Genomic DNA, 18,837 nt, shown 5'->3' with positions numbered 1-18,837 from the left:
TCAATTACTCTGCAATGGCCTCTGAGTGTTAAGTAAAAGGAAGAGTCAATCCATGCAGCAAACTTCATTGTTGTTTTAAGAAATTGCCACAGTTGCCCCAACCTTCAGCAACCCCCACTCTATGACCAGTGAGCAGCCATCAATGTCAATGCAAGACCCTCTACCAGCAAAAAGATCATGACTCACTTAAATCTCAGATGAGGGTTAGCACTTGTTAGCAGTAAAATATTTTTTAATTAAGGAATATACATTGTTTTGTAGACATAAGACTACTGCACACTTAATAGACCACAGTGTAAATAGAACTTTTATACGTACTGGGAAGCCAAAAAAATTCATTGGACTCAGTTTATTGTATTGTATTGTACTGTATTGTATTGTATTTTTTAAGAGAAAAAGAGTGTGCAGATGGGAGAGAAGGGACAAAGGGAGAGGGAGATAGAGAGAGAACCTTAAGCAGTCTTCACACCTAGCACAGAGCTCTGATGCGAGGCTTCAGCTCACAACCCTGGTATCATGACCTGAGACAGAATCAAGAGACAGTCGCTTACCCGACTAAGCCACCCACCTCATTTAACCCACCTTATTGTGATATTTGCGTTATTGCAGGGGTCTGGACCAAACCTACAGTATCTCCAAGGTAGGTCTCTACTACAATATATTCTCACCTACATTATCTTATGCAATCCTTACAGAAGTCCTGTGAAGCAGATATAAGAACTTTTATAGGGTAAAAGAGGCAAAGTACAGCATTGAAATAGGTTATACATCTCAAGTTTGAGCTCAGCTTTGTTCCCAGCTATGCAACTTCAGCAAGGTTAACATTTCAGAGATGTAGTTTCTTTTGACCTATTAAAAAATAGTATAAAAATACCTTATATGCTTACTGTGGGTATAAAATTAGAAAATATAAAGCTGCTTCCTTTTTCTAGTATGTTGATAGACTGGTTACTTGAAAATCCCCTCTCTATAAAATCTCTAGAAATATTGGATAAAGTATAACAAACATTCTGTTAAACATACGGCTGAGATAGTAAGAAAAACTACCAGGAGCCCAAATTAAGGAATATACTAAAGATCAGGGTGATAAGCATGAGCTGACAATGGGACTACTACAGGGCAAAGCAAGAGTGTGCATTATAAGAGCCACTGAGTACCGAAGACAAAGGCCTTGGACCCTCACTAGGTGGAAAAGTTATGTTGGGAGCCATACATACACCAAGGTTCTTTTTTTTTTTTTTTTTTAGTTTTTATTTATTTATGATAGTCACAGAGAGATAGAGAGAGGCAGAGACACAGGCAGAGGGAGAAGCAGGCTCCATGCACCGGGAGCCCGACGTGGGATTCGATCCCGGGTCTCCAGGATCGCGCCCTGGGCCAAAGGCAGGCGCCAAACCGCTGCGCCACCCAGGGATCCCTACACCAAGGTTCTTGAAGGGGCATACACAATGTGAAATGCAGAATGGGAAAAAGAAATGTATGCATGTATATATCTCTATCTCTATCTCTGTCACTACCTATATCTACATTGACCAAATCTAGGAAACAAAACAGAAGCTTGCTTGCCCTGGCCTAGACTCTATGCAAAACAAAAGAAGAATATCTCCCAAAGATTCATAATTGTGAATTTACCATCTTATGTGTTTGGTTTTCAAGATTACAGTTGGCAAATAAGGAAACTCCAAGGTGAGAAGTCAGCACTAAAAATGTGCCTAGCAAAAACAAAACAAAACAAAAATAATAAATAAATAAATAAATAAATAAATATTAAAAAAAATAATAAAAATGTGCCTAGCATAAGCACCATAGGTAAAAACCTCAGTAAAGAGCTCATAATTCAAAATTACAGTACATGCAAGAAGGAATCCAACATGTTGGCAAAAATAACAAATAGCAAAATTAGTTCTTTCAAGAACTACAAACCATAGAATTATTGGATGTTGTAGAAGTCAGACTCTAGTGTAAACATGTATAATATTTATGATCATACTTGTTTGCTAATTTCAAAAAAAATTCTCAAAGTATATGCTGTAGAGAGTGGTAATTTTAAAATGCATAGTTTTTGCTGGAATGCACTTTGAAAGATTTCTACAAAGATGGAAGACATTATAAAAGACAGTGGTACCCAGATCTGCTTCGTTCTATTGCAGTACTCTATCATCGAAGTATTTAGTATCAAAAAAAGCAGTAGTACTATCTGTGGCAACAATCTAGGCTCCCAATCTTAGCAGTGATAGACAGCCCCCTGGCAAGCTGTTGCTAGAGTCAAAGACTTCACCTCTGCACTATAGTAAGTGGTTCCTTTTCTCCTTGCCAAGACCATTTCAACTGGCTTCTAATTACACTACTCTATCTTAAAGCCATGCAGTAAAATCTTCAGGATGTGTCCAAGACTACAGTTCAAACTCTTGGACAATTACTCATGCTAAATTACTGTCACTGATTCCTCATCTAGTCTGCCTACAGATACTTCTGCAATATTTTATGAGGCAATAAAACTTCAAGGTATGTAATTTGCTTACTATCATACAGAAAAGTATGTCTCTTGGAACCAGCTCTTGGTCTCCTATCATATAGCTTGTCAGATCTATAAAAACAGTATAAAAGCAAGTTCATAGTGACTTTACCATAGTGCCAGCTGATTGCATTCTGCCATTGGCATTATTGATCCAATTATCTCTATTGTAGATATACTCTTGAAGAAAGCCATACAGCATTTCTATTATAAAGAAATGAGTGTTATTTCATACTGTGAAACAAATCTATAGAATTATGGGATTAGAGGCAATTCTCATATCTGGAAGCACAGAGATCTTGGATAACTAAAACCTAAACCAACCTAGACAATTGCTCCATTAACCAAAAAATAAAGTAACCATAGATGTAAAAAGCAAACAAGCCAAAAAAAAAAAAAAAAAAAATCACATGACTTGCTCCTTCAATTTCCCCCAATCACCTGAAGGCAATTTTCTCCATTGTTTCCCTCCCCTCACCTGCTGTGACTCCCCAAAAAGTAACCTACAGAAAAATAAGTTCATTCATATGGTGTTTATCTTTCTCTGTCTGACTTATTTCACTTAGCATAATACCCTCTGGGTCCATCCTTATATGTGGAATCTAAAAAGCAAAATAAATGAAAAAACAAAAACAAAAACCAGATTCTTAAATACAAAAACAAATTGGTGGTTGCCAAAGGGGAGGTGACTACAGAGATGAATAAAATAGATAAAGGCAAATAAGAGATACAAACTACCAGTTATAAAATAAGTCACGAAGATGAAAAGCAAGCATAGGGGAATACAGTCAATAATATTGTAATAACCTTGTTTGGTGGTAGATGTGTCTACATTTACAATGATGAGAGCTGAGTAATGCACAAAATTGCTGAATCACTTTGTTGTACACTTGAAATGAATATAACATTGTATGCTAATTCTACTTCTATTTTTTTAAAAAAGTTTTAGAAGATAATCTAGAGAAGGATAAAAACTTACAGACCTTGATAATCCCCAAATAGAATAATCCATCTCAGAATAACCAAAATTTGGCTGTATCTGGTTTCTCAACACTTCTTTAGCAGGTAGAATGATATCATTACTAAAAATTAGTAAGTCTATCAAACATAGAATTTCCACTTTTACAAGTGCATGGAAGTATGGTGACTAATACAACAACAAAGAACCCACTTGATGGAGCAGCTTAAGATTTCTGGAGGAGGGATCCCTGGTTGGCACAGCAGTTTGGCGCCTGCCTTTGGCCCAGGGCGCGATCCTGGAGACCCGGGATCGAATCCCACGTCGGGCTCCCGGTGCATGGAGCCTGCTTCTCCCTCTGCCTGTGTCTCTGCCTCTCTCTCTATCTCTCTGTGACTATCATAAATAAATAAAAATTAAAAAAAAAATTTAAAAAAAAAAAAAAAAAAAGATTTCTGGAGGAGCGGGCTTTTCAGTAGTGAAAACATAATAAATAACAGTAGCAGGCAGGAAGAATAGGCCAGGGGGAGGAGGAAAAGTAGAGACTCACAGGTTAAGGATGAACAAGCAAAAAAAAAAAAACCAAAAAAGTAAATTAAAAAAAATTTTTTTAAAAAGGATGAACAAGCAAAAGAGCCTACTGTGTAGTCTCAAAAAATGGTACTGGCAAATTAGAGATACAATTTCATGATGGCACTGAGCCAGATCCAGGCTAGGCAGCAGCTGAAGCCCTGTTCTCATGTAAAAAGTACAAAGCTCTGTCAGCTGATTTACAAAGCATACTTATTAATGCGAGAGTCTAGGTGGTAGAAGTAACAACAAACATCCAGCAGCAATACTCTCTGATATCCTGAATAAGAGTACAAGGTAATAAATAGACAAAGCTAATCCCTGCATCATTTGGGGAGAGGTTCTCTGGAATGCGGTTATCCCAGCTAAAAGAGACACTTAGGTGGTCAACAGATATAGAAGTGATTAGCAGTTTCCTAGGCTTGAAGATTTCTCTTTATAAAAAGATCATAAGATCCTGGGGCATCTGGGTGGCTCAGTTGGTTAAGCATCTGCCTTTAGCTTAGTTCATGGTCTCAGGGTCCTGGGATTGAGCCCTGTGTCTAGCTTCCAGAAAGTGTGCTTCTACCTCTCCCTCTGCTCACACCCCTGCTCATGTTCTCTCTCTAAAATAAATAAAATCTTTGGGAAAAAAAAAAGATCATAAGATCCTAGGAATAAAAAAATTAAAAGATTAAGTCAGCTACAGTCATAATTCTATTCTCTTTCCTTCTCCCTCCTCAAAAGAGGCCACTCTCTGTTTCCCTTTGCAGAGAATCCTCTGTTCTTCCTCCTCTATTTTGCTTGCTTCAGGGTGGTCTTGAGATATTCTTTTCTTCACCTCTCAGTCTTTGTCTTACATGGTGTGTAGTACAGAAGCACAGGTGATGACATGGATCCTATACTACACAGTCAACATCCTTTCCTGCCCTCTAGAAGGTCACCAGCCTGAGTATGTCCAACAGCTGATTTCTGCAGAAAGCTCAGAGAACAGCTCTGGCCAATGCCTCTGCTCCCCATCACTTCAATGATTAATGACAAGTCCTTTCTTCAGGGTTCTCTTAAATCACTCACAACCAAACCAAAAAGGCATAAATTACAAAAAATATGGGATGTCCTTTATTGGAAGAACAAATAACTGCCAGCAAAGAGAAAGTAAAGCAAACCAAATAAAATAGATAAAACTGGAAACCCACAAATCAGATTATAAAACAATATTCTACTGACATTTAGATGAAGTAATCTCATGGCAACAATTTAACTGTTGCCTTTTTGCCTGTACTCCCAGATTTCTCTTGTTTGGGGCAGAACACAACTTTTTCATTTCTTTGTGTACTTAGACCTGCACACTGAACCATTATTTATTACTTACTTGGGCCTGTTTGCATACTTTAAAAGGGTGAAGTGTTTCTTGGTAGAAAAGCTGATGATAAGCCTGTAGGTCAAACCAAAAGTACACACTGTTCTTCCACAACTGTAAATGGAAAAAATACATAAATCATTATCACCCAGTTATTAAAGCTTTACAAAGCTCTAATTACAAATATAAATAATTGTTTAGCTCCTTGGTGTTACCATAAATCAGGTTTAATTTAAGATGTCTTATATTCGATTACAAATTAGCAACATACAAAATATTTATTTGGTATTGTCACTAAAATATTATATTTTTGCATGGATGCCTCTTACATAATTGGCTATTAAAATAGGGCACATGCTAGTTAACAATTAAAGAGTAATGCACATATTTTGGTATGAAATCAAAATCTTGAGGTATTTTGATAAATATGGGCAAATGTATATCATACTAAAACCAAACACTACCTTAATAATTGAGCCAGTAAAATACTTTATATTTGAGCAAAATGAAAACAAAAAAAAAAAAAACTGGCAATGAATCTTCCACTATCCATTGCAATTTCTAATTGTTAGAGTTATTAAAAATGAAAATTAAAGAATTAATAGAAATCAACTCTGAATTTTATATTATATTGAAACAAAATTACAGAAGAATAAATTATTGTTAATAATCCAAGTCAAGGGGCACTTGGGCTGTTCAATCAGTTAAGATTGCAGCTCAGGTCATGATCTCAGGGTCCTGGGATCAAACCCTGTATCTGGCACCATGCTCAGCAGGGAGTCTGCTTCAGGATTCTCTCTGTCCCTCTCCTTCTGCCCCTTCCCCCACTTGTGTGCTCTTTCTCTCACTCTCTATAAATCTTTTTTTTAAATAATGCAAGTTAATCTTTTCCTTTTCTTTGCAATTCTAGTAGGATAGTGAACCAAGAGAATTATGATCAAGATGTTTACATTTTTACTAAATATTTGGCATATTTCTTACCAGAGAAAATGGGAAGTTTGGTTTTTTTTTTTCTTTTTTTATTTATGATAGTCACAGAGAGAGAGAGAGGCAGAGACACAGGTAGAGGGAGAAGCAGGCTCCATGCACCGGGAGCCCGATGTGGGATTCAATCCTGGATCTCCAGGATTGCGCCCTGGGCCAAAGGCAGGCGCCAAACCGCTGCACCACCCAGGGATCCCAGAAAATGGGAAGTTTAACATCAAATGTAATTATTTGAGCACTGAATTACTTCAACTTCTCCTACTTTAAAATGAGGTAAAGGCATACAATTAGATTTAAAATCATTATTGTCTACCTTGTTTCCTGAATGCTCACAGAATTTAGTAAAGAAGAATCCAGCTCTATTTTCTACATACAAAGATTGCAACAAATTTTCCATGTCAAATCCTCCCAAGGCACCATCTGCCATGGTTTTAACCTAGATAACAAAACAGAAGTCCATGACCCACCCAGAAACATGGTGATTTTTTATGACACTGTACAACAGGGTTTCATAAATTCCACCAGGCTGTCATTTTCCCTCTGGACTTACTTAATTTTTGTACCATATAACTAATTAATGCAGTATGTTTGCATCTGACTGTCATTTAAGAGTCATTTATGGAGCCAACTACAGCAGCAGACTTTATTCTATTATAAACCAAACCGATTTCAAACTTAATGTTAGAGCAACTTTTCAACCTCTGTTATTTTCATGTTTCAGGCACAGCAATACCATTTTAGGATTCTTCCAAATCTCTATTGGTGGCCTCATCCCTACATATTGACAGTTATTTTAGCCTTGAGGTGATGCTATAATGGCTACAAGAAAGTTATAAAAAGAACCATCTTCAAGGTCTCTCAGTGCTGCTCATTAACTGTCCTCAGGGGATTCCTCCCTGGACAGTCTCACCCTGTACAGGTCATGGCCTTCAGAATGTAAATGATAATGTAAGTTCACATATAACACTCTTATTTGGAGGCCAACAATGCTGGCAACCCTAATACCATTCTTGAAACACAGAGAGCTGGCTATGTCCCCAAACCTAAGAATGACTATTTTTTTTATTTTTTATTTTTTTAAAGAGTGACTTTAGAATATGAAAAGGCATGTACTGTTCATAGGAACTCTGGTATTTGCTGCGTGGAACTCAGAATTCTTTGTAATCTTCAGATAACTGTGGCATGAACAATTTAAGGCATTGTTATAGTATCTCTCTGCCTCTCTCTTTATACCTCTACTAAACATATTCTCAAGTGAGAATATAATGTTATGATGTTTAACTGTTGGCCTTCCAAAAACCAAAAATACCATTATTTTGGTAGGCAAGAAAAAAAAAACCTAGTCGGAAGAAAAGGAGAATTGTTTGCTTAGAATAAAATAAAAAATTAAACAAAATTCTAATTGTTCAGACAATATGGGAACTACAAAAGTTTCTACCTAAAGTATAATCCCTAGGGAATATGAAATTGTCATGTAGCTGATGTAGCAAATCCACATGATTAAGGGAGCCATACACTGGAAATATTCTGCTTTATAAAAATCTTAAGTTTCCAAAATATAACATCAAATACTATTTTTTATCAAATGTTAACAATTTAATAAAAATAAAAGACAGTCTTATTTTGTATCTTAGGTGTTATCACATCAAAACCAGAAGACAGCTGTTTTTAAAAGTAGTAATCAATGGAGTATATAGCAACATGGTCCTATAAAAAGAAACAGGAAAATTTTTGTATAAAAATCTTTTTGGAAGGAAAATTAAAATGTGTTGTTTAGTAAAGAAAAAATACTATGGTAGATAAATAAAAATTCCCTAAAATCAGGGGACATCAGTCAAACGAAGAATCAGATAAATCAGTTCATCAGTTCTCAAAATACTTACTGAAGGTTCTTCTGTGTAAGTGTATCTTCTATCCAGCTGGGGCTTCAGACATTCAGAAATGTCAGTAAAAGATGTTAAACGAATAACTTTGCTGCTTTCTGACCTGTGCCTCAACCTAAATTATAAGGATAAGAACTCATTGATTAGCATATATTGAGCACCTTTGGTACATGAGGCACCAAATCTTAGGTGTGCATCTGAGCACTATGAGAGAATAAGGGGGGAGGGAAGTACAAGTCTCAGGTCCAGCCATTAAGAAGTGGTTAAGAGGGGAACCTGGGTGGCTCAGTGGTTGAGCATCTGCCTTCGACTCAGGTTGTGATCCTGGGGTCCCGAAATAAGGGAGCCTGCTTCTCCCTCTGCCTATATCTCTGCTTCTCTCTGTGTGTCCGTCATGAATAAGATTTTCCCTGAAAAATGGGTAGGAGATGTATTGTGTGTGTGCATGTACGTGTGTGTGTTTAGAGGGATTCTTTAGAGGGGAGAATAGTGAGCAATATGTGAAAGTAAGTAGGGAAAGCCTTGTTTAAAAGGCAGTAAGTTAATTAATTTGTTTAGGGTAAGAGGACACTACCAGTTAAGTAAACACTACATAACACATACTAAACACTGTGCTAAATACAATTCACATTATCATATTTAACCCTCACAACAGGTGTGATTCTTAAGGATTTATATGTGGCAGTGTGGGGTGAGATCATGAAAGACTGTGGAGCTAGACCAATGACTATAGGTATTATCTTTTTATATTTTCTTATCTAGCTCTCTCTCCCTCATTGCAATTATTCTAAACCTTATTTTCCAGCTCCATAAAACATACCCATCCACTTCACCAAGACAGCTGCACTCCAATCCACCAGCAGATTGCTTTGCATGTTCTTCTCAGACAAAAAGGTAGGTACAACATGCTTCCATTTCCTCTCCCTTGATGTAGCAGACTGAGTGGCTAACTCAACACTTATTGCCAGTGACATGCCTCCATAAGTAGCACCGCTGAGATACTGAAAAAGCTAAATACTAAGTTTCTAAGACCAAGTTCCAGAGACAGTCATGTGACACAGTTATGACTACTGAGATACAAAACAAAGACTGCTGGGGAGCATCTAAGAAGCTTGCTTTCCTGACAAAAAGAAAGGATTCATGAAAATTGCCCTTTCTTCTTTATGATTTGAAAGCCTGATGTCAGGAGCTGTAACACCAATGATTATTAAAGAATGGCCAAGAACATTACAAAAATTCAAGCCCTAACACTTCCAATCCAAGGAATCAATACTGGCAGTTGCCTACCCTCAGATTCCTTGTTCTGTGAGAAAAAATAAATTTGTCTAAGCCATTGTTAGCCAACTTTTCTGTTATTCACGACTGAAAACTCTTAAATTACAAATATATTCACCTATACCTATCCTTATTTCCTTCCATACTGTTTCAGGAAAAAGTTTCCTATCTTCTGTCCAAGGTTAATCTCATGGCCTTTGTCCTTGAATCTTTCCTTATGTTCTCCTTTGAAAATATAGACCTTCTTCTTTCTCATGGATCTGTAACTTCTCCCTTTCCACTAGATACTTACTACTCTAGGCATATAAAGAGGCTCAAATCTCCACCGCCTTAAAAATATTGCTTCCTACTACAGAAAATCATTGAATCACAAAAGGAGGGGGAAAAAAGTAACAAAGGGATTACAAGATAGCCAGAAAACAATTAATAAAATGACAATAAGTCCATACCTATCAATAATTATTTTTAATGTAAATGGACTTAACTCTCCAATTAAGACACAGAGTTGGGCAGCCCCCGTGGCTTAGCAGTTTAGCGCCACCTTCAGCCTGGGGCGTAATCCTGGAGACCAGGGTCCCACGTCAGGCTCCCTGCATGAAGCCTGCTTCTCCCTCTGCCTATGTCTCTGCCTCTCTCTCTCTCTCTCTCATGAATAAATAAAATCTTTAAAAAAGACACAGAGTAGCTTGAATGCTCTCATACATGCTAAAAGGAGTACATTGTTACAACTCTTATGAAATACAATTTGGTAATATCTAAAAAAAAAAACCTTTAAATCACATGAACTTTGATTTAGAAATTCTACTTTTAGAAATTTATCCTGCAGACAAGTATATACATGAAATACAGCAAATGTACAAGAACATCCATTGTAACATTGTTTTTAGTAATGAAAAATATTGTAAATAATGTCCATGTCCCTCAATAGAGTACAAATACAACATTTGACATAAAATGAAAGATAATCAGACATAAGGAGAGATAAAATTACAAGAACGAGAAACAATGGAAAAAATAGATTATAGTCTATTACTGTAGTAATGGATAGTATTTACTGCTATGAAATACCTTCTCCAATAAATTCAGTAAAAACAAAAGTATAGAATAAGTGGATAGCATGCTGCCATTTTTGAACTACGCATATACTTCCAATATTGAAAATAAAATAATGTAATTTTAATAAATGACACAAAATAACTCTCTAGATGTTTTCCACTGAATAGAAAACAATCTCCAGATTTCTTAATGTGATATAAAAAAATTTCACTATCTGAACCTCATTGCTTTAGCTTGTATCTTGCCTTTTGCTGTAATACTCTATACTCTAGCCACAACATAAACATAAAAACAATGCATAGTTCTCAAAATTAAACTTTTCTCTCAATTCATACTTATATGTCTTTTTACTTGTTTTATCACTTGAAAAATCAAGATAATGCCTCCTTCATGGGGAGGCAGTAAGAACTGATATAATGCAAGCAAAGTATCTATACCAAAGCTCACTAACTGCTATTTTTGGAAATGGCAGACAGAGAGATTTAGACCAACTCTCCCTTTGAAGAGAAACTAGATAAACTGAAAGAAATACAAAAATTAGTCTGCTAGAAGAAATCAGAGTGCTACCAATGTAGTTAAGAATTTTGGGGCAACAGAAACAAACCCACAATTACATGGTCAATTATCTTTGACAAAAGAGGCAAGAATGTACAATAGGAAAAAGACATTCTCTTCAACAAATGGTGTTGGGAAAACTGGACTGCTACATGCAAAAGAATGAAACTGGACCACTTTCTTATATCATACAAGCTGAAGTGACTTCCAGGGAATTTAAAGAGACATTGCCCTTTTCTTCCCCAATTTTCATTTCTCTCTTTTTTCCTCCTTTGAGAAGCCAAACATGAAAGATTAAGACACTCAAAAGCAAAATACATATGCAGAGAAAAGTTAGAATGTGACTATGTATGTCCAGGAAAAGGCACATACTAGAGAAGACCTGAGAAGACTCTAAGTTTGACCTCAGGCTGATGCTTGGCACAATCTACAATAATAAAAACATCAAAAATCAATTTAAAATGGTGAATTTCATGTTATGTGAATTTTATCTCAAAGGAAAAAAAGAATTAAAGTGAAGTAATAAACTAGTAAACAAAAAAATTATTCCCCAGCAAATCCTACACCAAAATTAACACCAAAGTGTGTTTTTTTTAGGTTGAAGGAAAATAATCCCATTTGAAATAAAGAACAATGAGAAGAGTACATATGTGGGCAAATCTAAATAAATAAGGTAATATGCTATGTTAAATAACGACAAAATTCTTGAGTCTTACGAATTTACAAGTTTGAGAAATACTGAACTACTACTGATCAGTGCCCTAGTAAGAACTGGAGTGCAGTCTTCTCAGAAGTCTTCTGACTGTACAGCTCATCAGAGGCTGGAGGTTAGAGGCATCATCTATTTCAGATTACTATTCTCAGGAGTTCTGCTCTTAATTCAGAGTGCATGACTCTAATACCTATCACTGAAATATAAGAAACTCATACAAAAAAATCAACATAGTTTTCAATTTCTATTTTCTATTTAATTTTTCAATTCTTCAAAAACCTTACCCCTGCAGAATAACACTTGGCACATAAAAGGTGCACCTACCCTTTCTCAATTGCATCATCCTTCGAAGAAATTAGATACAAAGACTTGCTCTTCCAAGGTTTTTGACCTGCTGTTTTTACTCTAGGTGGTTTCTTGGGAGATTTAGGACTTTGTAATAAATTGGATTCTTCTTTCTAAAAAAGTGGTAAAATAATTTTTAAAAAGTGAAAAATGAGCAATTTAAAGGGGAACAAAAGGCCAGAGAATAAAGCATAGAAAGCTCTGCCCATCTACTTTAAATTTGTTTTGATCACTAGAAGACTTCTTCTCTCAGTCTACCACCTCCCATGCTTCCCAGTAGAATAAAAATGTCCTGCTTCCCAAACTCCCACTCTTATACAACCAGATGGCTGATACCCCTACAACTCTTTAGAGTGTAAGAGAAGAAAGGCAAAGGCTTGTATATCCTTACTCACAGCATTGTGAAAGAAGACTCTTTCCTAGAGGGAGAACTTCACAAAAACTTTTCTTTATTCTATAATCAGATAGGTTTAAGTACATCTGGGGGATGGAACTAGGGGGATAGGCAATGGGGAACTGGGGTGGCAGGGCAGAGAATGGAAGCAAGGATATCACTGGGCCATAATAAAAACCTGTATCTTAACAAATATATATCCTTCCATTTTTGGACATTTTATTTTTGTGGCTATTATTTCCATTATTAAATGTTATTTATGGTAAAAGTTAACTATTTGGTAAAAGCTACATGCACAAATCAAAAAAACACAAACAGTTAAATGTCCAAATATAGGAGAAAGAAACAATGATCTGAGAATGGTATGTACATAAATGTAACATTATATAACACTTAAAAGTAAGGATTATGAAGTTATGATATACATGGGAAAATGTGATGACGATGTTAAAAGAAATAATAGAATACAAAAGTATAAGTGCATTAAAATGAAAAATTCACAAGACTAAGAGAAAATAATACTAGATGTCTACAAGTAGGCGAGATCAGAAGTGATTTGTATTGTTTCCAAATTTACAGTAGGTTAGTTATTTCCATAATTTGAAAACAAATGTCAATTTTTCTTATATGTCAACTTCTACTGGAATGTAATATATGTTGCCAGAGAGCAAGGAATATAATTGTGATGTTTTATTATCCAGAATAAATAATAAAATCTTACATACACTCTAGGTGCCTAACAACTACTAATATTTCTTTTAAGAATTCCATAAACAAAATTAATTACTTAAGTACGGTGTATGCATAACTTCCTAAGTATCAGGGCTCACATCTGTTTTATTCATTCAGAACACAGCATCACATTAAGCCACACTCAGTTAAATGAGTGGTACCGCAGGGGGGCTGAGCATATTAAAAGTATCATACAAAGTAGTCAAATTCATAAAAACCGAATGTAGAATAGTGGTACCAGGGCCAGCGGGAGGAGCTGTTTAATGGGTATATGGTTTTAAACCTCCAAGATAAAGTTCGTGAGATATGTTTCACAATAATGCAAATATACTTATTACTGAAGTGTACAATTGAAAATGGCTAAGATGGTAGATTTTATGTTTTTTTTTCTTTTTTTTTTACCACACTGAAGCAAGTATTCTTTAAAAAAATTAAGTGTATTATACAGAGAAAAGCCTAAGTTAAAATTTTAGGCCTTTCTGGCTTGGATGAAAACTAGAAGAGTATCCAGAAAATCACTAATGGAGAAAAAAACTAACAAAAGGACCCTGTAGATTGGGGGTTGGGGAGGTAGATAAAGGAACTGTTCTATATTGTGACTGTGATGGCAGTTACACAATGAACATGTCTGTCAAAATTCATAAAACTGTACACTAGTAAGGTTAAACTTTACTGTATACAAATCACATCTTAACTTTTTAAGTAGGCTCCACAACCAATGTGAGCCCAACCTGGTGCTTGGACTCACAACCCTGGGATGAAGACCTAAGCTGAGATCAATCTTTCCATACTCGTCCAGCACTGCTCTCCTTCAAGTTCCTTTTCAGGAACCACACCACTTACTCTATCTTGCCACTTACCTCTCAAATGTTGTACATCTCAAATGTGATTTGTACAGATATTTACATATTATCAGAATACGTGCTCCCTACACTACACCTGTAAGATGCATATTAACTAGTCACATAGGCGAATGGTGGAAGATTAGATTTATCTGTGAAGTCACACACAAAAAAAGCCACGCAGGCAAAGGAGGTCAGGAAAGTATAAAAAATGGATAAGAAACCATTAGCGCACGAAAGTGACACTAATTCAAAGTGTGGTCCTCAAACCAGCAGCAAGAGCATCATCGCCTGGGAGGAAACTTGTTGGAAATGTAAACCCATGGGCCCCACACTAGATCTTCTGACTTTAGATATCCAAGTGAAGCCCAGGAATCTATTTTAACAAGCTCTTTGGGTGACTCTTATGTGTGTATGCTGAAGTTTCAGAACCAACAGGCAGTGCTTTGAATACCAATCACCAAGGAATCCTATTAAAATGTAGGTTCCAAAATGTGACAAGATCAGGAGAGTGACCTGATCAAATATTTTTAAAGGCTCACTTTGGCTGCTTAGTGGAGAGCAGACCATAGGTTTTCTTAATTCCCCATTGTTGCAGCATGCACATTAACAAACCCCCCCCCCCAAAAAAAAAGCTTATGATAAAACTTAAGTATTGGTGCACAAAACCCAAGCATGGATATTTTACCATAAACTTAATAAAGAAATCAAAGTATAAATGTCTACCCTACCTGCATATCAGATATCTGTGGAATGCAAGATTTAGGTCTTAATGGCAAGAGGGTTGCCATTTGTGGAAAAGGGTCAACGTCCTTCCTTGGTTTCTCTTGACGGAGATGCCAGAATTTCAGTTCAGCGCTAGCATGTTTAGCTGAGGATGAATGAGTAACACAGAATCTTGGTGCCCTAGTCAAAGGAAAAACAAATTCAAGATTAGGCTGGACAATAAGCCTCAAAAATCAAAAGCCTGCAAAATCTAGAATGCCAGTGCTCACCATTATGTCTTACCAAATATTTTTTCTAAAAATTCCCACTTTTTTCTGCTGCCTAACCTTTTTAAAAAAATGTTTTTCTATGACTTATCAACTACCTGGAATTACATTCACTCATATAAGAGGCAATATACATTAGGAAAAAAATAATAAATTTACATTCAAATTATGATCTGCTTGATAATAAATCTATATATCTGTTGATGAAGGAATTTTAAAAAAATAACTTACAGTTTCTAATAAGAAGAACATAAAATGCACCTGTGTTCATTTTAAGGCAGTTGGTATTTATCTAAATAAATACTAAATAAATACACCAAATAAAAACTGGTAGATGAAATTCACATTTTAAAATGTATAAACATTTTTAATTATGTTTAATTAACTACTAAAGTAGATTATTATTCATATGCTTTATTTTCAAGCCTTAAATTTGTTGAAGATAAGAATTAGTTTTACAACAATTTATATAAATGACAGACCAACACTATGTCCAGAAACCCAGGAAAAAGAATGTTTGGCACAATGTCAAGGCCACACTTAATTGGATTGGATATCCTGGTTTAGTCTGTGGGCTAACTCTATTGGTTACAGAGTTAACCCCAGCTGTCAGGCCTGATGCTAATTGCTGCTTGGACGGGTTTCTCCCCACCACTACCCAATGCCACAGCCTACAGACAAATTCTCACTCCATATTTCAGGTCCCGGTAAAAGAAATTACCTCCCTTTAAAATAGGAAGAAAGTAGATATTCCCCTAATGGGAACACAGGTTGGGAGTGAAAGAAAATCCAAAGTTCATAATTAGTTTAGATTCAGAAAGAACACTGTATAGAGACCTGGGTGGTCATCCTAACTATATTTCAGAACCTTTACTTGCAGACTTGGAAATATCAAAAATGATCTCTTATTCTCTTGGCAACCAGTAAGTAGGAATCTATAAGATCCTTATCTAATAAAGCATACATGTGCTGACCAGAAAATCTAGGTGTCTCAATTTTCTGATTTCCATCGTTATACTATACTATATGGACCCCATAAGTCTCTGCTGCTCCTACCATTTTAAACTTACATTAGTTTCATTCATAGCATTAATTTTTCATTAGCCACTATGTAAATTCATCAAATATTGTGGAAAAAATCTCACAATCGTAAACTGGTGTTGTATTATTTTTCATGCTTCCATCATATAAGTTCTTATGTACACTACAAATATCTTAATTCTCAAACTCTAGAGAGTGGGAGAAGATACCTGTCACATAATACTATCAAAGGAACTGTGTCAGTATGATGTGTGTATGTGTGTGTATATGTATATGTTTGTATGTACTTATGTGTATATAGATTCCAATAGAAAAATAGGCAAATGAGATAAATAAGCAATTCATGAAAACTGAAATCCAAATGACTAAATGATCAATCAACCATTGAAAAGATTATCAGCCTCACTAGTACTCATGGAAATGCTTATTATAATCACAGGACACAAATGACACACTAAATACATGGGCAAAAATTTAGAAGTCTGACAATATTAAGTGCTACCATGGATTTACAGCAATGGGTACTCTCATATTCTGTTGAGAGTGCATAAATGGGAACACCTGCTGTAGAAAAGTGGCTAAGTGTGCAAGAATATACACAACAGCACTGCCTTTAATTGTAAAAGGTAGGAAATAAGCCAAATGTCAAAAAAATAGTAATTATGGTAATCATGCAGTGAAATACCAATATACATCAACGAAAATCAGTAGAACTATTAAACACAGTTATAGACCCATTCTTATATGTAATGCTGATAGAAGATACAAAAGAATGCATACAACATGATACCATTTATATAAAGTTGTAGAACAGGCAGACAAAAGTATATGTTTAGGGATTTATTTGCATACATGGTTGGTAAAACTATAAAGAAAAGAGAATTATAATCATAAAAGTCAGGATAGTGGTTACCTCCAAGGGGGAATGAGGATGTTGGATTAATAAGGCACCATTAGGGGTCTTGGCAATGTTTTCTTTCCCAACCCACGTGGTGGTTACATAAGTATTTGCTTCACGATATTCATTAAACTGTTTTAGTTTGAAATTTAAAGAATACACAGGATTTTTAGCTAGATTAAAAAAAAATCCAAGGATTCTGGGAAAATGACAATGTGGCCAATATTGATTTTTCTACCTCTCAGAATCCCTCCATAAAAACAGTATAACTAAATAGCAAAACTGAAAACTCATGGATTACATTTAGGACAGACTGTTGATAAGACAAGATATCCCCACAAATACCAAAATACAAGTAGCAGGGACAGACTACTGTCAGCCACAAGACCTGCATGGTGGAAGGAAGTGTCTGCCAGACCTGAAAAGGGAAGAGCACCAAAACAGCAGGAAAAGCAGAGCAGGTCCATTTGGGATCAACAGCCTACTGTTGACTACACACAAAATTCAATCATATTTCTATGGACCAACAATTAACTGGAAAACTACATTTAAAAATATGAACTACGATGCATGCAACTTGGATCATTATGTCTTGATGGCATTACGCTGACCAGCAGAGATCAGACTCAAAAGGTTACATACTGTATGACTTTATTTACATGACATTCTCAAAAAGACAAAAGTGTAGTAACAAGGAATAGATCAGTGGTTGCCAGGGGTTAGGAGTAGAGAAAAAAATGTAACAACAAAAGGGTAGTGTGAGAGTTTTGGGGGTGACAGATTGTTTGTGACTTGAATGTCATGGTGGTTATATGAATCTTTACAATTCGATGTCCTGGATGTTAATGTAAAACATAGAAAAGAAGGAAATAGGAGGGCAAGCTTTTGCAATAAGTGAAGACGAACAATTGGATATCCATAGGCAAAACCGAAAAAAAAAACCCCAAAAAAACAAAAAAAACAAAGCAACTAAACCTGGTCCTAAACCTAAAATCTTATACAAAAACAGGCCTCCCATGTCCTGACTCCAAATGGACCACAGACTTAAGCGAAAAACATGAAGTTACAAAGGTTTTACAAAAATAAAAGAAAATCTTTAGGATCTAGAACTAGGCAGAGAGTTCTTTGGTTTGAAACCAAAGGCATAATCCACAAAAGGATGAGTTGAAAAATTGGACCTCATCAAAACTGTAAAATTTTGCTCTGGGGGAGCCCCCAGAGTGGCAGTCAGTTAAGTGTCTGCCTTTGGCTTAGGTCTTGATTCCAGGGTTCTGGGATTGAGCCCCACATCAGGCTCCCAGCTGAATGGGGAGTCTGTTTCCTCTCTGCCCTGTTCATGCTCTCTCTCTCTTGCTCTCATCCTCAAATAAATAAAATCTTTTTTAAAAAATTTGTTCTGTGAAAAATTCCCTGCCTTTTTATTCTTTCAGATAGTTATATCTATTCTTTTTGGAAAAATATTTATTTATTTATGTATATGAGAGAGAGAAAGCAGGGGGAGAAGGAGGAGAGGGAGGGAGAGAATCTCAAGCAGACTCCATGCTGAGCATGGAGCCCGATGGTAGGGAGGGCTTGAGCCCAGGACCCCAAGATCCTAACTCAAGCCAAAATCAAGAGTCAGATGCTTAACTGACTGAGCCCTGGATAGTTATATTTGTTCTTAATAGTCAGTGCAGGCAGCAATATTTTCTGTAGGAACATTCGTGTTAATTGAATAAATTTGCCTCAAGACCTTTTTGCCTCTAC

The 18,837-nt window shown here is 35.9% G+C and overlaps 1 protein-coding gene across 16 annotated transcripts in view; it reads right to left on the bottom strand.

Annotated features, from left to right (window-relative positions):
• The window catches only part of RGS22 (regulator of G protein signaling 22), a 128,628-nt gene that overhangs the window by 56,075 nt on the left and 53,716 nt on the right, over positions 1-18,837 (bottom strand). For all 16 annotated transcript variants that reach the window (XM_041769722.1, XM_041769728.1, XM_041769729.1 and 13 more), the window contains 5 exons: positions 14,892-15,066; positions 12,172-12,305; positions 8,250-8,364; positions 6,680-6,802; positions 5,395-5,496 (listed from right to left, as the gene is read on the bottom strand). In XM_041769722.1, the coding sequence (XP_041625656.1) occupies positions 5,395-5,496; positions 6,680-6,802; positions 8,250-8,364; positions 12,172-12,305; positions 14,892-15,066 (649 nt within the window). The remainder of the gene's footprint in view (positions 1-5,394; positions 5,497-6,679; positions 6,803-8,249; positions 8,365-12,171; positions 12,306-14,891; positions 15,067-18,837) is intronic.

This window comes from Vulpes lagopus, chromosome 9 (assembly GCF_018345385.1).
Source record: "Vulpes lagopus strain Blue_001 chromosome 9, ASM1834538v1, whole genome shotgun sequence".
Lineage (NCBI taxonomy): Eukaryota > Metazoa > Chordata > Mammalia > Carnivora > Canidae > Vulpes > Vulpes lagopus.
This window is presented reverse-complemented; position numbering and strand designations above follow the sequence as displayed.